General features: G+C 39.7%; 1 protein-coding gene across 6 annotated transcripts in view; it reads left to right on the forward strand.

Moving 5' to 3' along the window:
* Positions 1-18317, forward strand: part of ENAH (ENAH actin regulator) — a 100495-nt gene extending 82178 nt beyond the window's left edge. For 3 of the 6 annotated variants that reach the window (XM_051614545.1, XM_051614548.1, XM_051614550.1), the window contains 5 exons: positions 289-355; positions 4687-4749; positions 8379-8457; positions 12377-12434; positions 13554-18317. In XM_051614545.1, the coding sequence (XP_051470505.1) occupies positions 289-355; positions 4687-4749; positions 8379-8457; positions 12377-12434; positions 13554-13591 (305 nt within the window). In that variant the 3' untranslated portion in view covers positions 13592-18317. The remainder of the gene's footprint in view (positions 1-288; positions 356-4686; positions 4750-8378; positions 8458-12376; positions 12435-13553) is intronic. The other 3 variants (XM_051614546.1, XM_051614549.1, XM_051614551.1) reach the window with 1 other exon arrangement.
* The last annotated feature ends 9369 nt before the right edge of the window (positions 18318-27686 follow it).

A 27686-nucleotide genomic window follows, 5' to 3' on the forward strand; every position in this document is an offset into this window, starting at 1 on the left:
GATGTCCAAGACTATGAGTCAGACAGAAACAGCTGTAGCTTCCAGGTACTTCAGTAAAGATTCCCTCACAGGCAATTGTCCGTAAATCAGAGTGTGGTTAAAATAAGATTAATACAACAGGAGCTAGCGTAATATGAAAGAGCTAATTTAATGCAGCAAACAAACAAAAAAAAGGAAACAACCTCAAAAAATCAACACAAAAAAAGGTTGACTTACTAAAATTTCCTCATGTAAGCTATAAAACAAATATAAAAAGGCAGGTTTTAATCTTCTCATTATGTTTTCCAGAACTAACAAGAAAACCTTGGGAAAGAACAAATACAGTGAATGGAAGCAAGTCACCTGTTATCTCCAGGTACTCCCTTCTGTAGCAGCCATATTTTCCTTATATTTGCTGTTGTTGCTCATACTGCTAAAGATACTGGACTGAAATAGCAAAAATGGCCTTGATAGTATTAGAAGCAAAATGTATATGTTTAAAATTACTGCTGAGAAACTACTTTTGGCATTAAGCACAAAAAGCCCAAAAAGATTCCGTAACAATTGCTGTTGTATAACTTCCAAGTATTAAGGTGTATGTTTGCCTACAGCAGTATTTAATTATTTCTATTTCTTTAAATTAGGAGGTCTGAAATTTCCTGCAGGGGAAAACCAAATTCGTTGCTGTCATTCATATATTCACTGGTAAAAGTAGTGAATAGGTTTTCTCCTTTCTATTTCTGTGCCTGTCATAGAATGGTAATCTAGATATCTTACCAAAAAAGGCTTAAATATGATTCTGTGTCAGCTTACAGTAGCTGTCTCATACCAATCCAAGGAAGTCCACCCTAAAGAAGTGTAGAAATATTATACATTCTTCAGGGCATTAAGCAATCTTTGGTAACTTACCAGCCGAAACTGTGGTAGGCAGTGGGCATTTCAGTAGTGCAAAAGAGGCTGTCTTAGCAATTTTTTAAGATGTATTTAATCGCCATTTACATTATCATAGAATCACAGAATTGTCAGAGTTGGAAGAGACATCTAGAGATCAACTAGTCCAACTCCCCTGCTAAAGCAGGATCCCCTAGAGCACATCACTCAGGAGTGCATCAAGGCAGTTTTTCAGTGTCTCTGGAGAAGGGGACTTCACCACCTCCCTGGGCAGCGCTCTGTCACCCTCATATTAACAAGTTTTTTCTCATATTTAAATGGAGCTTCCTATGTTCCAGCTTGTGCCTCATGCTGTCACTGGGAACTACTGAAAAGAGTCTGGCTCCATCGTCTTTGCACCCACCCTTTAGATACTTAAAGATGTTAATAAGGTCTCCACTCAGCCTTCTCTTCTCCAAGCTGATGAGTCCCAGCTCTCTCAGCTTTTCCTCGTAAGGGAGATGCTCCAATCCCCCAAGTATCTTTGTTGCCCTCCGCTGGACTCTCCCTACTGTCTGTCTTGAACTGGGGAGCCCAGAACTGGATGCAGTATTCCAGCCTCACCAGGGCAGAGGAGAGGGGGAAAATGACCTCTCTTGACCTACTGGCCACACTCCTCCTTATGCAGACCAGGATTCCATTGGCCCTCTTGGCAACAAGGGCACGCTGCTGGCTCATGGATAATTTACTATCTGCCAACACTCCCAGAACCTTCTCCTCAGAACTCCTTTCCAGCAGGTCCACCCCTAACCTATATTGGTGCATGGGGTTCTTCCTCCTCAGGTGCAGGATCCTACACCTGCACCTGTTGAACCTCGTTAGGTTCTTCTCTGCCCAGCTCTCCAGCCTGTCCAGGTCATGCTGGATGGCAGCACAGCCCTCTGGAGTGTCAGCCACCCCTCCCAGTTGGGTATCATCAGCAAACTTGCTGAGCATGCACTCTGTCCCCTTGTCCAGGTGGTTGATAAATATGTTGAGCAAGACCAGACTGAGTATTGACCCCTGGGGGACATTGCTGGCTGCAGGCCTCCGACTCCACCCTGATCCATTGATCACAACCCTCTGAGTTCCATCAGACAGCCAGCTCTTAATCCAACTCACTGTCCGCTCATCTAGCCTACACTCCCTCACTTTCCTAATGAGGATGCTATGAGACACAGTGTCAAAAAGCCTTGCTGAAATCGAGGTAGATGACATCCACTGCTTTCCCCTCATCTAGCCAGCCAGTAATGATGTCATAGAAGGCGATCAGGTTGATCAAGCGTGATTTCCCTTTGGTGAATCCATGCTGATTTCTCCCAATGCCTTTGTTTTCACATGTTTTGAGATGACATTCAGAATGATTTGTTCCAACACCTTCCCCGGGACGGAGGTGAGACTAACCAGCCAGTAGTTCCCTGGGTCCTCCTTCTCGCCCTTTTTGAAGACTGGAGTGAGATTGGCCCTCCTCCAGTCCTCAGACACCTCTCCTGTTCTCCATGTCCTCTCAAAGATGATGGAGAGTGGCCTAGCAATAACATCTGCCAGCTCTCTCTGAACGTGTGGATGTATCCCATGAGGGCCCATGGATTTATGGATGTCTTTTTTGTCTAAGTGGCCTCTAACGTGGTCCTTGTCTACCTAGGGAAAGTCTGCTTCTCTCCAGATCTTAAATCTTACCTCCAGGATTCAGGAGCATCAGCTTTAGCAGTGAAGACCAAAACAAAGAAGGCATTCAACAACGCCACCTTCTCTGTGTCTTCTGCCAGTAGGGCACCTGTCTCATTCATCAGTGGTCCTACGTTTCCCCTAGTCTTCATTTTTTTTATTGATGTACTGGAAGAAACCTTTCTTCTTGTCCTTAATACCCCTCACCAGATTTAATTCCAGACAGGCCTTAGCTTTCATCATTTCATCCCTGCATTCTCTATGTTCCTATATTCCTCCCAAGTGGCCAGCCTCCTATAATGGCCACTGGCCATTATGGCAGAAGGCTTGTGCTTAATTTTATAATTCCTGTATATTCTGTGTACAGAGGTGAGAGGATTCTGACCTGTTATAATTGAGAAATTTATCTCAATTTCTTGAGAGAAAACAAAATAACATGTTAAACTTGAGAAAGCTGTGTTTGAAGTTACTTAGTCTCCTTTAAATTATGGCCTGTTGGAAACAGCTATGTGAGATTTGGTGATTAGAAAAGAAAAATCAAGTATTCTCTAAATGGCATTACTTGTGGTGGAGGGTCTTCGGTTCTGAAACACAGCACTAGCACTGTCAGCCTGTACCAGTATCCTTGTCTATCCTTCAGAAGCAACCAAGTCTTGGAGCTTATAATGTCTGCATCCTTGAATCTGGTTGCTTGCTTTGTTTTTTTCGTCAAAAAGCGGATGATTGGTGGTGGTGCCCGCTCTGCTGTACTGTCAGTGTAACACAATACTGCTTCACCTTTAGCCTTGTCTCCCCCTACCTTCTTCCCCTTCACATTGCAGTAGATCTTACCTGCTTTAACCGACGTCTCTTGTTTTCAAGGAAATCAGGGTATCAATACATGGCAACAAGGGGGAACTTGTCACCAAAAAAAGTTGTTTAAGGAATCTTAAAGGGTGTTTTAGATTTCATATTGTTTAAGTCAGTTGCTGACCTGGCCCTTTGGCTATAGATACCCTATGGATGAGGTAGTGGAAAAGGAAAGTGAAGGAGTTAATAAACAGGGCAGCTGTCTGTATTGGACTCCTCTGGGGGGATCTGGGATGTCCTTAAGTCTTCATTCTGCTTCTCACTAAAGCTGTAGCTTCTTTTAAACTGTTTTATGCATCCTATTTCTTTGATCTTGTTCCAGACCGTGAAAGTCAGAGGTTACTGAGGTCCATTTAAAAATAATTTCTGACCTTGAGAAATACAGGAGTGCAGACAATTTTTGAGACTTCTCTTCAGACATATTGGGAAACTCACTCCATCAAGCTTTTGTCTTCAGTCATCAAATGGAAAATACTGACAGACTTAAGCTTGATGAGAGCCTCAATTGGTGTTTACTCTAGAAGTACTTCCAAAATAAGAATTCCATGTTTATTGAATGTCAGTATTATTTTCCAGTGCTGTCATAACCTGTTGGAAAGTGACATAGCATATATTTTAAGATTGCTTGTGCAGTTTTCTAGTCAGTGTTGACAGTTTGCCCTGCCAGGATGAGGAATGTTTAGTGGACTAAGGAAGTAAAGGTATGAGTAGAAGTCTCTCTCTAATATCCTTGTGTTTTGCTAAATTCTCTACCATTACCAAGTCCATCTCAGCAAACAGCTTGTTACAGTGTCTTAATTTTAGTCACTCAAACTCAAATCTTAGATTTTGAGTGAATTAGTCAAAGGGTGTTTCTATTTGAAATATTTACATCATTTTGCCAAAAGGGGATGTCTTTCACCTGGTAATACTCAAGCACCCACTTCTGACCTCTGCAGAGAGGATACAAATTATTTACAGGCTTTAAATAGAGAAAGAAACTGGTAAGTAAGCAAAACATCTCTTCAGGGCTTCCAAACAAGTAGACAATGAAGGTGTTATTATACAGAATGAATGTTCTGAGTATTTTAAAGTAACTAGCGTCGTGTTTAAATTCAGGCCTTTTTATTTGTAGCAGACTTTAAAAACAGACTCAAGCAATGTATTTCTAGTATTTCCTGAAACATTCATATAGAACTCTTGGAACACAACTAGTGAAACTCCATGGTGTTAAAAGTGCTAAAACTGAACAAAATGAAGACCTATTATAGCTTGTTAAGGTAGTGTTTCTCCCCTTCATAGACGGGAAACTCCATGGAAAAATCTGCTTGCTTCTGAAAACAGGTTCTATGATTCATTAAACAGGTATCATCCTGTTGGGATTTGAGACTTTGTAATAACCATTTTGACCAGTTCAGGGTTGGACTTTTTGTACATGGATTGGTAATCACCACAGGCATGACCAGGTTTCTCTTCACATTTTATTTGTCCACTTGAGCCCATTTTTGGAGTAGTTAGAAGTAGATGGCACCCAAAGCAAATCAAGATGGTTTAATATTAAATACTGGCAGTCACCACTTGCAAAGGTATAAATTCCTATTGGATATGCCAGGATTTAGTGAACCATTTGCACTTCTTGGAGAATCTGTTTTTCAAAAATGTAATTTCATCTAAATAGGAACAACGATTATTTTTCCAGATGAGTTTTCACATCTGCTTTTTGCAAATTAAGTGAAGATAAAAAAATAGATTTTGCCTGACGTGAGACATCAGAAAAGAAAAAAAAAAAGGGGGGGGACTTGTTAAACACATACTGTTTTTGTTGGAAGCATATTAACAAATTAGAATTAACATCATATGTATTTTAAGTTGTAAATCTCATTTTAACTCTTCCGTAGTGGTAATACAGACTTGGAAAGCTTCAGGTTTTAAAGGCCCACAGATAAGTGTTACAGAGCCCCTCAGAATTACTGGATCAAATTCCAGCTTTGTTTTTTGTCAATGCACTTACTGTGGTGACTACTTAATCTTTTGTATGAAAAGTTGCCCTTTTAGCTACTTACCTTGGGTGCTGTATTCTGCATGTTGGCATGAATAAAATCTTAATCTTGCATGCTTGATTTAAGGTGCTTTAGGGATTATTGAGGTTGCCTCACTGTCCTTGTAGGCAATGCTATGAAAAACCACATAGGAGAGCTCTTTAGCCATCTAAGGATTGAATAGTTGGGATGTCTCATTCATTAAAATCCAGTAGTTAATGTTTTCTTAATGGCAAGTACATTTACCTTAATCTTTCTTCTGACCGAGTTGAAGAAAGGAAAAAAATAGGATGATTTTGAGGGAAAGACATCAAGATTTTCTGGAGATTAGAAGTTTCCTAGTTTACAAATCACGGTCTTTCATATTTGAAAAATGTCTTGAATTTTGGAAATAAAAAATAGAATACATTCTTAAGACTGAGTGGTGGAGTTTATAAAGAGGGTTTCCTGTTGAGATTTTTGACAGCTAGTAGGAATATACAGTGTATGATTGGTAGAGCTGTCTCTAAAGATCTGAAGCAAAACAAATATTAAGCAGTCTGTCTGTGGACAGCTCATCTTTAAGGCCATTTCATTAAAATATTAAACCTATAAATCATTAAAATATTTAAGCATATTCTTGTTTGGGTTCGTTCATTAAGGCATTTAGTAGGTGTCTGTTAGGATTTGCATTTGAGATGCTGATTCTTTCTTTATTCAGACTGGATAAATGCTGTAATGCTGTAGTGTAGCAATAGTCAATGGAAATAATAAAACCTTATTTATGAACAGTCCGAAAAACTCATGCTATTCTCTTTGGAGTGAGTCAGCGTTCACAGTTTGAGGTGTAAACTGCAAGTAACACCCTATATATCAGATATGTGATGAAGCAGCAATTGCCAAAGATCTCATCTCAATGAATGTTTTTGAGCAAGAAATTTTTGATAATGAACTAAACACTGTTGATATCTAAAGAGTTCTGTAAAAGATCCCAAACTGTGGTTTGTCTTCTTCACAGAAGTAGTGCACACTTTAGGTCTTCTGTTGGTTATCATGTGAATTATACTTTCCAGCTTCTTCCACTATCAATTTATTTAATATTCCATCTTCTGTCTTACTTGACGGGTCATGTATTTCATTTTGGTGTGTTTCAAGCAATAATAATATTAGGGTTTTTTGTCTTGGAACTTGCATTTAAATAGCTGTAGACTGAACGTCTAAACAGCTGTAACAATTGAGAATTGTGATCCCAAATAAAGAACTGAGCTGATGTAGCAACACAAGATGTTCCTGTACCTCTCTGCTTTGATGCAAAGTCCAGCAACAAAGTGACAGTTACCCATTCCCTTCTGATGATTCTGTTTTGCCTGGCTGCCTGCTGGCAGTTTTTTCCTGAATGGTTACCCCTAGGCTTAACATAACATACTTGTCAGTGCACAAAAATTATTACAAAGCATTAAAGTGACCAGAGGCTTCTGGCACCTGCACTGGAAGTATTGCTGTTGCTTACTATTCTTCTGAGTGAGAACACAGCTTTTTTGTTTTAGCTAAATTAAAAATACATAAATAAATTGAAAAAAATAAAGCAGTGGTTATACTGTTTGTGTCCCTCACATATTTTCTTTTATTCTGCAAAAAAATAATAATTGTACTGTGTATTTGTGAGAAGATAAAATGCAGAACTATGCCTTTCCTCCTGGTTTGCCTTTTTTTGTTCCTGGTGACCTTCTATCCTAATAAATAAGGCTGCACCTTCAGGTAGTGAATCCAGAAAAATGCAGTGTGTAACCAATTCCTCTTATGTCAGAATTTTGCAGTGAAACAGTGAGTTTCGGCCAGGCCTTTTAGTTCAGTGATGCCACATACAGGAATAGTGAAATAGGACCCAGTTTAGTCTGCTTAATACCCTGCCCTTGCTTAATGTTGGCATACTGTGGTAACTATAAACATTGAGGAAACCTCTTCATATGAACTGTCAGTAAACATTTTATAGAGTAATGGAGAGAGAATGTTGGTCAAGATTTTTAAAGTCATTAAGCACAGCAGAACCTTTCTCTCTCCTTGTCTCAAGCCACCCTCCCATCCATCCCTGCGTTGGAGAACTGTTTCTGTATTCCTGCTGTTAGCATCTAGGTTCTGCTAGCTCATAGCTGGAATGTAAGGCCCCATGGAAGCATAGTAAGTACATGAGTCTGAGTTACACCTTGTATGAACACAGGGGATCAGAAAATAGAAGTGAGAAGGTAGAAAACCCAGTTCTTCTGGAATGTACATTACAAATACAAGATAATCTTGGTAAGCAAGATTTCAGTGTCTTAGGAGAGTATTATGTAAGCAAACATTGGACATGACGTAGTCCAAAACACCTGAACTTCCTCTTAAGTATTATATTACAAGTTTTGCTGTTGTAACAATATTTGCTTTCAGTAGCTTTAGAAAGCAATTGATGGAGTAATTTAGGTTGGAAGGATGTTAAGGTTGCTCAGCCTTGTCCTGTCAAATGTTGAAAGTCTGCCAGGGTGATTATGCAGCATTCATACAGTTTCAGCATCAGCTTGTAGTCATTAGTTAGCAGGAGTATGTATTTGAGAGGGCCTCTTTTGAAATGAGCAAGCAGTTCAAAAGGGTGAAGGGAAAGTATTTGACATTTGAAGGAATTCAACTTTTCATGCCCATTATGGAAAAATTAGAAACCACTGACAGTGAAATCTGTCTGCTAGTTGAAGAGTTCTCATTTTGATCTAGTAAGTCCTATTCACATAGCATTTCCAGTATGTGAAAAATGTTCTTGGTTGTTGCTTTCTACTCTGTGTGGTATTTTGGGTCTGCCTGATTTTCCCACCCCTTCCCTCCCCAACATTTTTTTCCATTCTGAATTTTTACGTTTTTGATGAATGTTAGCAAGTTTGGGGAGGTCCTATGTATCCTGTAATAATGAATGATGAGTAATTAATGTATGTGTTTTTTGTACTGCAGACCAAAATCTACAGCAACAGGGCAACCCAGTGCCAATGGACTACAGTCAGAAGGTCTAGATTATGATAGATTGAAGCAGGTATGTATATAATGCTTTCAACAGAAAACCTGTGTATAAGGACTTGAAGGTGTCCAATACCAGCTTTTTAACTGTTTTGTTAACTAGTTCTGAACTTAATAAACTATTTAGTAATTATTAGCAATTATTTTTTCCTAGACCTGTTTCAGTATTCTTAGGAGCTGCAACTAGGATGGTGGCTTACATAGCCCCATTACTTGCTCACAGATCCTTGCTCCTGCTTTTGCATTAGACAGCGCACACAAGATGCTGTTGATGCTCTGGTTGGAATGGGAAACTGGTTTGCCTGGAAAACCTTTGCTTCTCTTCTCTCTATCCAAACAAGCAAGCAAGCAAACAAGTAACAAGCCCTCAGAGTGTTTCTAGCGTAAGAAATATCACCATGTTTTATATCAGATGTGAGCACCCATGGCCACGAGTTGGGTGGTGAAAAAGCATCTAGTGATAGCACCCTTTGTGCAGCAATCCTGGCTAAGAGCAGAGGAGAGTCTTGTGGGAAGAAAGCAGCAGCTGCCTGCTGTTAGATCAGGAGAAGATATTGTGGGATGCTTTGGAAGTTTTCTGGTAACACTTGCCTGTAGGCAACAGGCCTTTGTCAAGTACACATACCAAACAGACAAACCTGTGCAACCAGAGGCTCAGCAGGGGATGTCTTATGATTTGCATGAAGACAGGAGCTATCAGTTAAGAGCATTAGGTTTTCATTTGATATATGGGATGCATCAAAAGCAGCATGGCCAGCAGGTCAAGGGAGGTGATTTTCCTCCTCTGCTCTTGTGAGACCCGACCTGAAGTAGTGTGTCCAGTTCTCGAGACCCCAACACCAAGTACATGGAGCTGTTGGAGTGAGTCAGGAGGGCCACGAAGATGATCAGAGGGCTAGAGCACCTCTGCTATGAAGAAAGGCTGAGAGAGTTGGGGTTGTTCAGCCTGGAGAAGGCTCTGGCAAGACTTTACAGTGGCCTTCCAGTACCTCAAGAGGCAACAGAAAAGCTGGAAAGGAACCTTTCCCAAGGGAAAAAGTGATAGGATGAGGGGGAATGGCTTTAAACTGGAAAAGGGTGGATTTAGATTAGACATTAGGAAGAAATTCTTTAGTGTGAGGTTGGTGAGATACTGGCACATATTACCTAGAGGAGTTGTGGCTGCCCCCTTCCTGGAAGTGTTCAAGGCCAGGTTGGATGGGACTCTGAGCAACCTGGTCTAATGAGAGGTGTCCCTGCCCAGGCAGGGGGATTGGAGCTAGATGATCTTCAAGGTCCCTTCCAAATCAAACCATTCTATGATCTGTAGATTGAGCAGACATTCCACACTCCTAAGAACGGGACCCACCCAGAGGTGCAAGTGTGGGTGTAAGGTTATTTGTGTTCCTCTGACTGCTGAGGAGGGCTTGAGATTATAATCTTTGTTGCTGCTGGTAGGTGCTTTCAGTGCAGATGTCCTTGTGAGAGCAGTTGTTGCTGAGGGCATTTGACTAATCTGGCCCTAGCAAACTTGAATAATGTGTTTTCTGTTTTTGCCTGATTCCTGTGGCTGAGCAGCATTTCAGCATGGTATCTCTGGTGTATGTGGCAGGCTTGAAGAGGGATGGTATCGTGGAGGTAGGTGGCCTGCAGATGGCTTGCTGAGTGAGGCTTGTGCAGAAACGGTACCAATCTGAGTTGTGTGGTATGGGGAGTCATGTTTGAGATCTTGGTACTGTTTTTGTGGCACATGTCCATACTGAGTTGGTGGAAGCCCCTTTTTCTGGGGAGCATGTTGAGATGGTGCCAGTTACTTTTCTGCCAGAATCTGAGCTGCAGTGTGTTGTGGTGTGATCTGCCACTTTTCCAGGCTCTGCTAAAGTCAGATCTGTGACCTTGAGAGGGTGAAAGCAACATGCTTGTTGCTGCTGTGGAGGCTCTGCACTCAGGGGTCTGTAGAGCAGTGGATGGGTTCCAGACTTGAAAGGTTTGGGGGAGGAGGGTGTGGTGGTGGTGGTGTTGATGGCAGTGGTTTTTAGAGGGGTATGAATTGTGAAGTTGGATTTGAGGGATCTTCCTCAAGTGGTGCTTGAATCAATGGGCTGGTCCTTGAGTGGGTGGGGAGATTCTAGAATGTGTTCTGGCTTGGTGGTTGGTTCAAGAGATACTCCTATTTTAAAATCTCACAAGGATTTACAGTACTCTTGCTACAGCTTTTATGAAATACTGTTGATTATAGCAGTCTGACTCTTTTTGTCTTCCTTTTTTTTATTTTTTTCTGGAGTGCTTTTTGTCTTCTCTGTGGCTCTTTCAAGTTGAAGGCACAGAGGATGGGGACCCTATCATCCATAAAGCACAGCTCTCTCAAATTTCCAGCCTCTGTTTAGATTCTTTGAAGGCAAAACTGTCTCACACTCTTTCTACTGCATGTATGGCAAGCTCTTACTTGCCACGGTCCTTTCCAGCAATTGGTGGCCACGCTTCTGCCCCAAGGCTTTTTGCTGCTTTTCCAGTAATCTTGGCTAGGACTTGGCGAATTGGGAGACCTACCTTGGCAGCTTTGGTACATGTTCGTATGCCAAGAATTACTTCAGGCAGGGAAGGTGTGTCCATGTGTGTGTCTTCCACCAGTAGCTCGTGAAGAACTCAACAAGTCTAGAGCACACTAGAGTAATTGCACATTCAGTTGTAAACAATGTGCTAACCCCAAAGCTTAAAAAAAAAACAGCTGAAATTTTCTGGATGAGTTTCCTGCTGACTGCAGGTTTGGCCAGGAGGTGACAGTCTTCTCTGCAGAAACAGACACAACCCCCCACTCTGCTTGTAAAAACATTGTCTCTAAATCACCAGTTTCAGCCTGGAGGACACTGAGGGGAGACCTCATCGCAACTTACTGCTTCCTTGTTAGGGAAGGAGAAGGAGTAGGTGCTGACTTCTTCTCTCTGGTGACCAACGATAGGACCCAAGGGAATGGTAGAAAGATGGGCAGGGGGAGGTTTAGGTTGGACATTAGGAAGAGATTGTTCACCCAGAGGGTGGTGGCGCACTGGAATAGGCTCCCCAGGGAAACAGAAATGGCACCAAGCCTGACAATATTCAAGAAATATTTGGACAACACCCTCAGGGACCTGGTATGAACTTTGGGGTTGTCCTGTTCTGGGACGGGAGTTGGACTTGGTGATCCAGGCTGCCCGAGGAAGTGGTTGAGCCACCATCCCTGGAGACATCTAAAGAGAGATGTGGTGACAGGGGCAGGTTTAGTGGTGGACATGGCAGAGTTAGGGTAGTGGTTGGACTTGATGATCTTGAAGGTCTTTTCCAGCCAGAATGATACTGTGATACTGTGAGTTAAAATCAGTTAGAAGAAAGGACGGAGAAGACAGCAAGTGGGGGATGGCATTTCGCTCAGTCACCCTCATTCCCTCACATTCCACTGGGCAACTGGGAATAACTTGATCCCCTCCCTCTTTCTTTTTTTTTTCCTCCTAGAATATTTCCTTGGCTTGCAGTTTTTAGTTAGCTATATTTTTTTGCATTCCATATCACATTTCATCTGTAGCAAACCTTTCTTACTTTAGTGGAGTTTGCCAACGTTTTTTGTTGGGTTTTCGTGTTGTGGGTTTTTTAAACTTTTTTTTATTTAGCAATTACATTAGTGCAATATTGTAACTTCAGTATGTCTCTTCTCCTCTCATAAGTTCTGCAGGAAACAACTTGCAGGACTTTTATGGAAGGATTTTTAAAAATTTGTTTTACCTGCAGTAAGAATGATTTAGGGATGCTATAGATGTGAGGGATTAACTTGGAAGGCAGAGGCTGGATTGTGCATTTCAGAAGAGTTAAAGATGGATGAAAGGTAGAAAGTATTTTGCATTTTTATCAGCATAAGACTATAGGTGGCAAATCTAATCTGTTCATGTTGCAAAACTGATGTTTCTTATGCTCTGACACCACAGGACATTTTAGATGAAATGAGGAAGGAGTTAACGAAATTAAAGGAAGAACTCATTGATGGTAGGTATCAATCTGTTTGCTGCTGTTGTTCAGTCTTAAAATGAAGTAGCTACTGGTGCATGACAATGTAAATATAATGTGTTCTTAGCCCATGAATGTTACTTTGGTAAGAGTAGATTTGTTGTTAGTCTGGTGGCATACTGTGATTTGTGGCAGGCCTGTTCTGATCAATGTGTTTGTATGTTTTCTCTCCTGTGCTTTTTTTAATAGGACATTGACACCAAGTAGTATCTAAAATTGATTGGAGGGATGCTGCATTTGAGTAATTTGCAGTTATCCTTACATCATGTTGGTGTTCTGTGGGTTATTTTTAAATAATCCAAAGCTGCTGAGGTGCATATATCAAAACTGGTAATGTTCAAAGTAGGATTGTGCTTCCAGCTTTTGGTCTTCTCTATGGTCTGTAGCATAAGAATCAAATAAAAGAATTCTCACAATTTTCATTTTTCTTTTAACAGAAAATAGTCTTCTGAAATTAAGAGAAGTTATTGTGGAAGAATAATCTTAAAGATCCAACAGTCAAGAAGTAAAGAAAAGAAAATAGTGTTTTACTGCCTTGGTGTGCATTTTTTTGCTTTGTGGAAAGTGACAACATGAAGTATAGAAAAAGAAAGTCATATTAAACTGATACTATTGCTAGTAAAATAGTAAATGTCATCATCTGATGTTGTAGAAAGAGCTACTTGGTTTTGGGCTACAGAGAATGCAGTGCTTTTCCTTACTTTTTGACTGTGCTGTGTACTGCAGCCTTTTAGAACAGTACAATGCATATAAGGGAGGGTCCTGAGGATGCTTTTAAAATAAACAAAGGAGCTCACATGTGTGCTCCTTGATAAGACCAGTTGTAGTGATTGTCATCAGGTAAGGTTGTAGACTTTGAGGATGCAGAACTGAAAAATAAACTGTTAAAATTTGTACAGTATGAGAAAACATAATGCCTGGTTGAGAGTGACACTTGTTTGAAGCCACATGAAACTATCTTACATATAGGTTATTCATGTTTTAAGACTGTTGGAGCAGGGTGAGCCTTCTTTAAGGGGTCGGTTGTGTATTCTGGCTTTCTGCCTTGATTTCAACTATTTGGTTTGTTAACTTTTCTCTCTCTCTCTCTCTCTCTAGCTATCAGGCAAGAGCTCAGCAAGTCAAATACTGCATAGAAAGACTTGTACTAAGCCGATGTGACTCTTTAACTTGATATAAAACTGACTACGTTTTGTGAGCTGTTAGAAGAAAATGGAGACAGACCCTTGGAAGGAGGGAGGAACAACCCATTCTGAAAAGCTTCAGACACATCACTCTGGTGATATGCTATTCCCCTCCTAGTTTGCAGCTTTTTTCTGACCTTTACAGCAGGATGGAAAAGACTCTTAAAGTTACTGTAATGATTATGCAGAAATTCCTACACCTACCAGACAAGATCACAGTGCTTTGAAGTCTACTCATGTCAAGATAAAATTGCACACGTTTCAGAATTTGTTAAGGCAAAAAACAGGGAAAAGCTTGGGAAGGCTTTTCAGAGAGGTTTTCTTTATTAATGAAGGAGTTAGCAAGTTAATGCTGTTGTACTTCAAATGTATCTCAGGTTTGTCTTCCTATCATATCTGATATTTCCATGAATAATTTAAAAGATCAGATATGTAGAAGTTCAGTTCACAAAACATGGAACGATTAGAAACGTGCGCCTTTAAAGGGCAATATTAGTAAGTGAATGACCTAGACAGTGATGACATATCAAGATTTTGGAATTTATGATAGGAAGCCTCTCTAGTTAGCCTTCATGCAATTTTATAGGAAAATAAAAAAAGCAAATACAGTCCAGAGTTTAAAGATGTAGATGCCTTCCTACATTGTTACGATGCTTTACCAAATCTAAGACTTCTACATAATGCGAATCAGCAGTCAAATGTAAATCATTAGTATGTTGTAGATTTGCAGTAGATTTTGGGGCTTTTTTTAGATTTATGCATGTGGACATTTTTGTAATGTAACACAACACAGCCAGCTTTTTAATTAAAAGAAAAATTGCATGTCACAGAGTAGCCTTTTCATTTGTAAGGCTTAATTTATGCCCAGAAAGATGCAGGATGAGAGAGGGGGAAAGTGACACATTTTTATTACTTTCTACACTTTTTTCTTCATCTTACATGCATGTGTAATAAAGAGGAAAATGCGACTTTTATCAGTAACCATGTTAATGGAACCAGGTACTTGATCCTTTTGTATCTTTTTTCAGTTTTCTATTTGAAATTCAGTAACGCTTCCATAATGGTTCTGAAACTCCCATGTGAACCTAACTCATGTCTCAGTGAGAGAACAACAAGTAGGCATCTTTATTACTGAGGATACACCTGTGTATGTGCATTTTCCTTTACCTTTTTACCATGACCCTCTGCTTCACTCTTTTTTCTGAGACTCCTTTTTTTTGATTGCTTAGTGAAACAGGACAGCAGTTAGTTATCTTAGAATGATGGAGCATCAGGTCACAGTAAATGCCCCCTTCTCCTAATTTATCTGCCACCCTCCTTACAAAAAAAGAAAAAAATGAAAACCAACAAAAAACCCCACAGCTCCATACAACCCAAATTCTGCAAAGCAGCAAATTATATGCCATGGGTTTCAGTCAACAATTTGTGAATCATTTTTATGGGGAGATGATACTTTTGTTTCTCGGAGTTTTCAGATTTTATGCTTGTATTTTTTTTTTAATGTGGTACAATTCAGTGGAATAGAAATTCTGTGAATTGAATCTGTAGTGTTTTAGACAAAGAATATGGATAAAAATCTTCCATTTTCCTCTGCACTGTCAATTTTTCTCAGCCATAACAATGCTATGTTTGCTTTGGGATCTGTCCTGATCCAAAGGAAAAGTTTGCTCACAACTTTCGGAGAGAACGCTTAGAAGTATATGCAGCTCCATTCATAGGACAAGTGCTTTCAATAACATACTGTCTTAAGTGCTGAACACCAAATCAAAACAGCACTTACAGCTTTGGAAAAGCTTCAGTGAGCTCCAATTCAAATATCTCCTGTTTCTATAGGTTCATATTCTAAGAGAAGACTGCAGTGGAAATATTGCCGTTTATTAATTTTTTTAAAGCAAGCAAACAAAAAAACCCCACAAAACCACTTTTCTGCATGCATTTATTGAAGGCATTAAAAAAATCCATAGTAAGCTTGTCAAGTACTGTGTTTTTTCAAACAAGAGGAGGCATTTTCATCTTTTTTTGATGTAATTTTTTGTTTTACACAGACTTTTTGAGCATTACGGAAGTTTATCCATGTCAGAAATGATGTTTGACTTGTTTGTAGGAGAGTTGAGGAGTAACATAGTGGAATAGCATGAATGGGTATAAGTGGTCCAAAATTAAAGGCTGAACTAATAGATTGTGCAAGGAACTGGTTTATGCACTAAACGTTTTGTGCCTTGGTCTACAATTAACATGATTTCTGTTTAAAAGAAAAAGGAACAGATGTCGTCTTTTGTGCTACTTCTACATACATACTTTCTGTAATCCCAAACTGCCGAACTAGTTCTTTCCAGAAAATTGGATTGAGTTAAAGGTTACTGTAGACATTTCCTGTCCTACTGACAGTTGCTCCGTTTCCAGAGATTTCAGTATTGAAAATGAACTGCAGAAGCTAAGATTATTTTGCTTACTGGTAACTAAGTTCTTTAAAAAACATATTGTGATGGTTCTGTGCTTTTGTACAATGGATGTCTTAAGCTGAGGGCAGTTTAAGGTATCTTTTCTAATGCCAGGAAGGCATTGCTTTCCTCAACACTGTGATCTGACCTGTGATAAACCTGTACCATAGACAAGTGGCTACCAAGTCAACTGCAAACCAACTGAATGTAAAAATCTTAGTGCTGGTGCTGAAATCTCTTCAGATAGTCATAATGATTTCCAGTTCATTGTTTTAAAAAGTTGTCAAGCATCAAGTGTCAAAGATTGAAGATGATCACTAGTGAATGTTGACTTTTCATGCATTTAGGTTTACCTTGTTTTTAGTTTCTCAGTTCATTCTCTATTTTTATCATACTGTGTCATTTAAAATTTCTTACATGCTAACATTTTGTTTGAGCGAATGAAATAAAATTGCAATACATACACACTGCCACCATTTATTTCTGGAACTTCATAGGAGGCTTTCTGAGGTTTACTGCTCAAATTCCCCAAATTTTTATTGACTGTGATAATTCCTTACTCCTTGCTTCCACCCCTCTTTGTTTCTCCATCAGAAGATTAAGTACAGAAAGTGAAGACTTGCCTTACAAAGAATGTAATTTGCAGGGACTGTGTAACATTTATGAATGGTAACCGCTGTACATAAAATTAATTTTAAATATATGATTCGATTTACATTCTCACATGGCATACAGTTTGGTCTCTGTATCCACAGAGAACTTGGAAGGGGGGAGGGCAGAGGGCAAGACCAGGTAAAAAATAATTACAGTTAGTCTGACTTTTTCTCTTGCTGCTTTTATGTTCATGACTTATTTTCAATACTGGTAATAAAAGAAAACCTACCATGAAAGATTAATATAGCTGTCTGTACACTGAGGACAGTGTTGCTCATTTTGTCTTATGGCCAAGTATTGAGTGTAGCTGTTTAAATGTCCTTGACTTTGCATCCTGAAAGCTGTACTTCTCTGCTGTTGCCTTTTGGTTCAGAGGGATAATGGGATTACTGCTGCTTTGGCAAACCATTGGTACTAGTGCCAAGTTTGCACAAATCTTAATGAGTTATAAAAGTGGGGGGGGGGGGGGGGTTTGTGTTTGTTTTTTTTTAATAAAACAATCACTAGATTCTAAAATGATGTGCTATTGTTGGGGTAGTGTTTAGGCAACAAGTATAAAAACTTATTATTGAAATTTCTGAACAGTATTACTAAATCTTTCCATCAGTGACCAGAGTTGTACAGTATCTGTTTTTTAAAGTTGTGTATTATAAAACTAGGAGGGTGGTCTGCTGTTGATCAAACTGATGTTTATAAGCACTGTACATAGGCTCTTTTGAAAATGTTCAAGTAGGCTCAGTTCCAGTGCTAAATAGATAAAGCTTGCAAAATCAAGAGAAAGTTCCCTCTGTTTTTGGTAGTTGAACAAGACTCGGCTAATGGGAAGCAAGAATAAAGTTTCCAGAAGTGACTTTGAAGCCAAGACCTAGCCATTTTTTGGGCTACTGTAAATTTTTTTTACTCTGTAGGTTATCTCTGTGTGTGTAGGGGGGGATGATAGAGAGCAGGTGAAAAGGGAAGAAGTTGGTGATTTCAGTGAACCTGGGGCCAGTGTGAAGTACTTGAAGAAAAGGCTGAAGTTCACTTAAATTCTTCCTCTTGAGGGGTTATTTTTTGTGTGTGGAAATGCTGAGGATTATTTATTGTTTAGTTGCATCCACCTAGGGGAGTCTAAATGGAAGAGAGAGATTAAGTTTGTTAAATCAACTGTCATTTTTTCACATTCAAAAGGCTATTGATTTATGTTATCCCATACGAATGTCTGATGGGAGTTGCGTTTAATTCCTTGGATATGGTCACCTGAGACTGTTGAAATTGGTACGTCACATCAGGAAATCTGTTCAAATTGATTTGGGTTTATAATTTGAATTTTAAAAAAAAGTGTTAATAGAACTTGGCATGATTGTCCAAAATACAGAAAAGGAGATGTAGCTCTAGATGTTGGGAAAGCTCAGCAAAACCTTGAAGTCACAGCATTAGTGTCTGCATGTTACCTGGTAACACCTTCACTCGTTGCACAGAGACTTCTTCAGGTAGCTGGTCATCACTGATGCTGAAAGTCAAGGATCTTTGTAAAATTACTTCCATTTTATAAATGGGTCCCAGTTGAACTCTCAGTCAATAAATGCATTTTCTAATGTTTATTTTATGGAGTTTGGTGTCCTGAATCTAACTCAACGAGTATTCTTTATCCAGTATCCTACCTTGATATACCTGATAAACAGTGGCAAAGACATGAAGCAACTCCTACGGATGAACTGTACTGCTGCTCTGGCTATTGCAGCTCTCAGCTGCAGGCTGACAGTTTTTTGAGACGCTTAATTTTGCCATTGTTGTTGTTCAGTTAGGTGAACAACAAGCTATTTTAGAGCTATTATCAGTATGATATTTTCACTTCTCTTTGCAACTGCAGGTATTTCTGCAACTGCTCAAGCATGGTAAGAGTTGCAACTGATCTTTCATCATCATCCTGTGTTTACCATTTCAAGTGTGATGTTCTTGAGTGGTGATGTGGAGCCACCTACTCTCTGAACAACTTTCAACTCGGCAGTAAAGTTATCTGTGCTAAATATGCTGTAAGTGTGCTGAACTATATCCTGAATTTTTTTGCAAAGCCTCTAGGAGTTGGTCCACAGGCTGCTGACACAGGCAAAGAAAAATGTAAAGAGTAGTGAGGAAGTGGCTGTAAGAAAAGAAAGTATAAGGGAGTTCTGGAAGTGCTGAGTGCAGGCTGATACCTGCAAGGAAGGAAGCAGCTAGAAATGAGAAGGGCTGCAAGAGGCCTGAAAACTCATAGACAGGTTTCAAACCCTATCGATCTGCATGCTTGTGGAATCCGCAAATTGAGATGGTCAGCAAAGGTGGTGACTTTCTGGGCAATCTTAAGGCTGCTTTCCAATCTTTGCAAATAAAGTATATTTTAAAATAGAAAAAAGATATTACCTGTTTGAAGGTAAATTATCTGCTGCTTGACATTTTCTATCTAATTATTGTGGAACCAGGTTGAACCTACACAGCTTGGTAAGTCCTGTGATGCTGCAGAACCAGCCCCAGCAGCTGAAAGGTAGCCCTGAGGGAACAGGGAGTGTGGACATGCTCATTAAGACCTAATGAACATAGAGGGAAGTCTTTGTCACTGTCATGAAGCCTGGTGGCTGCAGCAGATGAGAAAGTTTTATGTGGCTCTTAGGCTGAGACCTTAATCTCTACCAGTGGAAGATGCTTGTATTTGAGACAAAACTGGCCAAAAATGTGCCTTATTATTTTTGCCCAGTAATCTCTGCTCTGCTAATGAGTGAAACTCTCCCTGGCTCTCAGTCCCACAGGCTGACAACATGCTATAGGATATGCAGCAGAGAGGGGCCCAAGGAGTTCAGCCCTGATTGAGTTGGTCCATTGAGGGATTTCACAGGCTAAGTGAAAAATCCTTTCCCTTGTTCAGAGTTGAGTGTTTACTGCAGTACAGCCCTGAGGAGCTGATACTCCTGGGTGCCCGCCAGGCTAGAAAGATGTCAGCATTCATGACGTTGGCACATGTGCTGGTTTTGTCAGCAGATCTTCCACAATGACTGGAATAATCTGCATTAGTGCAGTGCTCCTCATAGCCCAATGCAACAGGCAAAGGTTTTTATTCTGTGTATAATGTGGACTTAAATATTATTTTATTTAACTCTGGTATTTGCCAGAGTGTTAGGATTGTCAGAGGTGAGGGCCTTTTAACATCCTACCATTACATTCCATGTTGTTCGCTGTATGGGAGTGGATCTCTCAGTTACACAGCCAGTTTACATGTTTGACCTCCCAAAAGTGACTTTTGAAGTAGGAATTACTAAAGTAGAAAGCTGAAATTAGCAGTTATGTGACTTAATGGAGTCTACGTAAAGAGGAGATTACCACTGCACCCAGAAGTGTGGGGAAACTGAGAGGTGTGATCCTGTCAGACATGGGAAGGTCAGGTGCAGTGCCTAATAAATAGCAGGTACTCAGAGGGAGAGTGCAGTTAACCAGGGATGTGCTGGTTCAGGTTCTGTGTGATGATCAGGAGGCCTTGCTCCAGCAGTAAAAGGAAATCAAATTCTAATTGCCTTTTCTTTTTCCCCTAAAATCTTTCTTGAAAAAGAGTAGGACATTACACCAAGCAAAGTTGGAGATTGGAGTTTCTTTCTAGTGTGGTAGGTCAATGTGTGGTCAAGGCTTTTGAAAGCAGTATTGCTGGATGAGGTCCCTAAATCTGCTTTGGTTGTCCTGGTTTTAGTTCATGGGGGTGGGTGTGGGGGGAAATCCTTCAGAAATTTAAATACTCAGATACTCCTGACTCATGGAAACATTTGTGATGTGACTCATACTAAGTCTTCACGAGGTCACATTCCTACACAGATCTCAGACTACACGGAAGGAGAACACACAGGTTGCATGCTAATGACAGCTTTCAAGACTCCTTAAATTAAGAAGGTAAAAAAAAAAAAAAAAGAGAAAGGAAAGTACTCTTTAAAGGAAACTTACAAAATGATAAGTTGCAATGGTTCTGCAATTAATTGGTTGTAACTGAAAACTCAAGTTCTGTGGTTTTACTCAGTCTGTTTATATTACTTTTCAAATGTGTTTCAGTGTATTGTTTCACTTGTATAATACTTGGTGAGCTGCTATTTGCTGTCATGATTTGTCATAGTGTCAGCAAGATGCACTGTGCTTTCATTCAAGAATGAACAGTTTTGTTTGAATTCTGCTGAGTGGCTGATCTTGATGACCACTTGCTGTTACTGAAACAGGGTGATGAAAAAGAAAATTCTCCTTGTGGGAGCTTTGGCATGACGTAATGGAAGCACACCTGAAAGTCACCCAAGGGTGGAGATCTCCAGAGATCAGCTTAGGGATGGGAGTGGGGGAGTGCACCTGTTTGAAAAGTAGGTAAGGAAATCGCAAGTCCACAGCAATGGTAGGCAAATGAAAGGACTCCAGAAGAGAGGGTTCCTGACAGGCAAAAATGCAAATTCCTTCCTTGAAAATGTATAAATGGAATTGTAAAAAGCTTTGAAGATGGTGGCACATTTAGCACACTCAAAATAATGAATGTTGGTTGGAGCATCTGGGTTTCTTGTGTTCCCAAGCACTCTGAGGGAAACAAGAGGTGACTAATAATCAAGGGGAGTAGAATGAGCACTTCATAAAGTACTGTATTTTATTTCTGTGTTACTTTTAACTTACATTATTTTTTTTTCATTAATGCCATAGGAATGTAAGGTGAAATATATAACCAAGTTAATGTCTTTAATGTATGTGACTAATATAGAGGGAGACAAGTTCAAGTCTGAAACCCTGCTCCCCAAGTGCAGAGCCTTGCAGTGTTGGAGCTTGAGATCTGAACATTGTGCAGACAGACCCAGCACAGCCTGTCTGTGAAGACTTGAGTCCAGGTCTGCACCAGCAGTAAAATCTCAGCTTTTTCGTTGCATGATAAATTGTTAAATACATTTTATATATCTGCTGAAGGACAACGTCAGTGCCATGAAGTCATTCACCTTATTCTAAAGGCAATAGGTTTTGTGCTTTGTTTAACTGGATCCAAATCACAAATGTTTCTCTATATGCTTTCAGCTATTAGAAATAAAAATGTTGGACATCTTCAAGCCCTGGGTCTTCGTGGCTTGTCTGAAATCAATATACTTTGTATTGCAGAGTTTGGTCTTTTTAGTCTGAAATGTTTCCAGACATTAGCCGTAATTGTCTTATATTTATACAATCTAGTAAATACTGTTCAGCATTTTTTATGCATCTATGAAAAACATGGAAGCAATAAAATACAACTTGAATTACAGGAACTGGCTTTTTTACTCGAGGTTGAGAATCCTGCTTCTGATACCATCAGGGATGCAATTGCTTACTTCCAATCTATATGCTCCAGCATGCCTTTATATATGATGTCACGTTGTGAATGGCCTAGTAACTTTACATGCAGTAACATAACTACAATACAGCACCTGTGTATGCTGTGAGTATGCAGTATTTCCAAACTTAAATTGGTTTGTTAAATAACAGAGTTAGATACTGACAAAATAAATAGAAATTAGTGACAAATGTCTCTTGAGTAAGGAACTGGATAATGTTATCGGTGCAGCTTGGAGCTGGCATTACAGAGTGATACAGCCATTACAAGTGCTACAGATCTTATAAACTCTGCTGCTGAGTTTCAGTAGTGTTAAATTTTCTAGAGGTAAGGACAACAGATTTTGGTGGAGAAATTCCTCACTAATAATTGAGAAATGGCTAGATGTCTGCTTTAAAAAGAACAAAAATGAAAATACTCCAATTACAGAGTTATCTCAGAGTCTTTCTATGTTTTTGTTGTTGCCAAAGCTGATGCTAACAGAGGAAAACATCAGGGCAGTGCTGCAAAGTGAGGAGTGACTTAAAAATGGTGCTTTGATATTTTACAAGCTGCACAGAGATTTAATGTCACACTAATGTCTGTTGTTCCTCTTCAAAATGTTGGTTTGGGAAGAAGAGGAAAAGAACCCCTCACTTTTATTACAAGTTTCTTGATGAAAGCATTTAACTTTTCCTCCTTATATCCATGTTTTCCTGGTTATAGAAGAGGTGCTATTTTAATACAGCATTTTATCAGTTTTCTTTTTTTGAAATAAATAACTGGTTGGTTGGGATTAATGTAAGATGTAGGTTTTTCTCTAGCAATGGAGTACTGGCTTTGTATGTGTGTGTTGTAGAAGGGTAATTGAAGTGCTAGAGAGAGGGCAGAAACCAGAAAAGTTTCTGCTCTATAACTATTTGAACAAAAGGATTTAGATGCTTAATATGTGTAGCAAAGAGGAAAATCAAAATAAATTTGTTTCATAGTAATAATTGTTGCAGCCTAGGGGATATCCTACAGTGCCACTGAGGCATCACTGAACAATTAATTGAACTCTTCCCTTTGAAATTTGGAGAACAACTTCCTTCAGCTGTTTTTAGTCTTAAAACAGCTTCAGAAAAGGCAAGAGTTGACTGTTCAACCATGGTCATTTTAGACTTAATTTAATCTTTAAAGGTAGCACATGGATAGGGTTTCATGCTCTTCTTTCTCCAGGCTTCCCAAAATCTCCCGCGGCAGCCTCTCTCTTAACTGTTGACCAAGGCTGTCCTCTTCTACCCTACACGTGACAGAGCTCGAGCTGCGTTTTGGGGCAGGAACAAGACGTTTCATTTTCTATAGCCTGTTTATTTTTTTACCCATTTTGTTTCTGCCTGCTGGTCTGGTGATTGATCAGCCCAGACTGCCAGGAGAAAGGAGTAACTCAGCTTCTTTGTAATTGGGCTTGGGTTTGTACAAATGACCACCTTATGAAGCAAGCCTTAACCATCCTTCCAAAATCGGGGGCCTCCAGAGGCCTGATTTAATGTGACATCTGAAAACTGCTTTCCTTCTTTTCCAAACTTGCATCCTTACTTGTGTATATTCATCACATAGAGCTTATTTCAATAAAATATTACTTGCCCCATAATACTGAGCAAGCAGCTCCAATTTAACCAAAACTAGAACGTAAAAGCTGAAACATTGCTGCGAAAGCTTAATTTCCACATACGTTGCAGTAGGAAGTAATTGTAATGGTCCTTCTGGTGCTGGCAAACAGCTCCTTAGCTCTGTTTTTGAGCCTTCCATCATCCAGCAGGTAGAAACAGAATAGCCAAGTTTAACAAACTCCTGTTTATTTCAGCTGCAGAGATTAACCTGGTAGGTGTGAAGGCATTTTTAAGCTAAAAAGGCTTTCTGATAAAACAGGATTGTTAAAAACATTTTTTTAAATTATTATTTTTTTTTATTTTTTTAGTTAAGCTAAAAGAAAATTTTGTGCTGTAGCTGCCAGAGGGGTGGACAGAAGTTGTCTGGCCTTGCCAAGAAAACAACGTTGTGTCAAGGATACACAACCATAGAATCACAGAATGGTTTGGGCTGGAAGGGACCCTAAAGATCAAACTCCCTGCATGGACAACTCCCACCAGACCAGGTTACTCAAAGTCACATCCAATCTGGCCTTGCAGCGTTGGTACACTATTATTTTAATTACTTAAAATTGCTGAGATACTTACAACACGGATTCTGGATTGTGCATCCTGGCTTTCTGGGCAGAGCATCCCTTCTCCAGAGCTATGGAAAGATGAATTTTCTCAGTACTTCTCTTTCCTTGATCTTGTAATTGACCAAAAGCAGATGCCAACCTTTCTGCTACAGCATTTGATAGATTTTTAGCAGCATTATTAGACTGCTGGTGGGACTCTATTTTCACAGTTACTTTACTTGGTCAAATAACAGAAGACAGAAATGCAATGTGGCTCTTGTATGTGTCAGTTCTTCCCCCAACCTGCTTTTTGTGTTAAGGACAATCTCAAGAGTTTGGTTGCAAGGAAAATACCTGATGTGTGAGCAGAGAGCTTGCAGGGAGAGTGGAGCATCTCTCATGGTGCTGAGGATGAGGTCCCCCTTTCATGCCAGCATTTTGCCTTTGTCACCTGCTCGGCTGTGAAGGTTGTAGGAATCTCATTTGATGCCAAAAGACGAGTATTTTTCAAGTGCAGGAGCCAAGATTTTGTAGGCATTGGTCATATATTTGAAACATTTCTGGAGATGCAAATATCAAATCTTTAGTTCATCTGGGTAAGGACAAGGTAAAGGCTATCTTAACTTTTTTAATAAGTGAACAATACATGGGAATGAACAGGCCTAAGTATGCTCAGACAGGGGACTAGGTTGCTTCACTCAATGTTTGTATGGCTAAGGAAGCTTCTACATTTATTGTTCCCTGTCACTGAGTTTTCACACTTGAAGTTTTATGGTGTCCTTTATTTTATCTAGGTAGTCTTCCCAAGTAGAATCCATCTTCAGTGGAACAAAAGATATTAAGATTTTTGGAGGACAGGGTGGGAAGGAAATGCAAAGATCAGCTTCTATTATTTTAAGTCATGCTTAAAATTGATCAACTTAAAAAAAAAAAAGCTAAGTTTATAGTAGGGAACATTACAAAATGAGACACCTAAATTTCTCCCAGGTGCTGTGAGGATAAAGATTACTGGTGTATAATAAAGTGTAAAAGCTCTAAACAGCGAATGTATTTTAAGCATTTTTCTTTGCAAAGCAAATGGAGCTTGTTGGCACAAGACAGGTCTTGTTTTGAGGGAGGGTGATTGTTTTTTAAGATCTTTGAGCCATCTTGATTTCTTTCACTTGCAGTGTTAACAGCTCGTGGATAACATAATTTATGTAACTTTCAAGTTGGGTCACTGTGCAAAACAGTAGAATATACTCTAGAAATTGCCACAAATTATGTGGTTTTGTTGCTCAGCTTTCAAAATATTCCAAAAAGACTTCTCATAGCTCCTTGTGAATTCCAGATTCAACTGGGCTTTTTGGCCTTTTGAGATCCAAAATACAAAGTCAGTACCATAATGGTTTATAGAATGTATTCAATTCAATGAAGTCAAGGTTGCTGAACTAGGTAGTTATTAAAGTTTCCATTTTATTGGATCCAGAACCACACATTAACCTAGAACATGAGCGGGAACCTGCTCTAGAACCACAAATAGACCTAGAACCAGATTTAGAACACCCCCTACACTCAGAGCCCTCACCTCCAGCTCCATCCTTAAGGCTTCAGAGAGTGCAGTGCTTTGCCCTATACTTGAATCAGGAATTGTCTTTTTAGTATCAGAGGGTTTTTTTTCCCCCTCTGTAAATGTTTAGACTGTGCTGTGTACCACAGCATTGATGCAAATGATAGAAGAGCATTGATGCAAACAAGGGAGGACTCTGAAGTTGCTTTGGAGAATGACATTTGTCTGAAGCCATATGAAACTATGTACAGGTTAGAACGACAATTGAAGCCAAGTGAAACTATGTATAGGTTATTCATGTTTTAAGACTGTTGGACCAGGATGAGCCTTCTTTAAGGGCCCAGTTGTATATTCTGGCTTTCTGCCTTGACTTCAACTATTTGTTTTCTTAACTTCTCTCTCTTTCTTTCACTCAGGGTACTTAATACCAGTAAGTACCTAAATTGATTATGGAGTTGCATTCCTTTCCGCTGGTGCCTCAACTGCCCTTTTTCCATAGCGTGGTATTCCATGTGTGCATTGTATTTAAATTGTATGTTTTGGGGGATAAAGGCTTATACATACAGGTTTGTACAAAGAAAGAGTCTTTGACTCAAAGTTGAGAGACACTTCTGCACTCCTGATCATATGTAATCCTTCAGAGTTTTTTTTTTGGGGGGGGGGTTTGTTTGTTTGTTTGGTTTTTTTAATGTACTATAATCCATAGTTTAGTACTTCAGAGTCATTGAGGCTTCAGGGCTGCAGCAGGTGAGATGTCCTGCTCAGTTCAGGGCAGAGGCTGGGATTTTCTGGTGCTCCTCATCAGCCGAAGAATGCTTCTGAACCCCTAGATATGGACCTACTTTGCAAATTTATGCTAAGGTGACTTTGGTTATAAAACCTGATCATCTTTAAGGTCCCTTTCAAACTTAAACATTCTATGATTCTATGAATTAGTAATGAAGTTTAGGTTCCAGTGGTCTGCACCCCACCATAGTTCACATAGTTCTTCAGTTATATCAAAAAATAGTGATGCTGTAACAAATGGAAAAGTAGTCTGGGGGCAGGGAGGAGGCAAGCAATGTGGATGCTGCTGCTTTGCATAATGCTCTTTGACATTAAACAAGCAAACAAAAAAGTACCTGACAAGCCTCAGGACACAATAGTACAAACACACAAGCGCTTACTCCAGTATCAAGAATGCAATTAAAAAATCCCACATGCAGTACCCCCCAAGAATGGTCAAACTAGACTGTTACTCATATGATGGTTAACAGTTGGACTTGATGATCTGCAAGGTCTTTTCCAATCAAAACGACTGTGTGCTTCTATGACTATCTATTAATAAGCAAATAATTTGCTGTGAAATCACCCAGCAAAGGCAGTAGCTGGAGTCAATTGCAGGCACGTCCACTCCAGATACAATGCCCCATATTGTGCTATGCCATGGGAAATGTGTGAAGTAGCTGGAGCCAATGAAGTGGAAAAATAAGGTCAGTGGGAACAGAGGTATTCATTGTAATGGGTAGGATGGGGTGGGAGATGTTTACACTCCTCTAGCTTCAGCAAAAATATGATGGGGTAGTTAAGGGAAGATGTTCCCACATAGGGTGCTATTCCTACACGCACAGAGGTTTTGTTTAAAATGAAAGAATAAAGATATTTCTAAAATCTCAGGATACACTGGGGTTCATGAAATGGCAGTCTGTGCAAGATACAGAGTCACACAAGTATCATTAACAAAGCTGGACCAAGACAGGGATAAGGCAAAAAGTCATTAGTGGCAGAGCCAATCTCATGGAACAGTAACTGGGAAGCAATGATTGCAACATTTGAGTGTTGAAGGAAGGGCAGTACCTGTGTGGGGATCAGTCAGAGGAACTAAAGGGCAGTTCTGTTCTCCCAGCTGATGTGCAGCTGCCGGGCCAAAAGGT

Source organism: Apus apus, chromosome 3 (genome assembly GCF_020740795.1).
Source record: "Apus apus isolate bApuApu2 chromosome 3, bApuApu2.pri.cur, whole genome shotgun sequence".
Taxonomy (NCBI): domain Eukaryota; kingdom Metazoa; phylum Chordata; class Aves; order Apodiformes; family Apodidae; genus Apus; species Apus apus.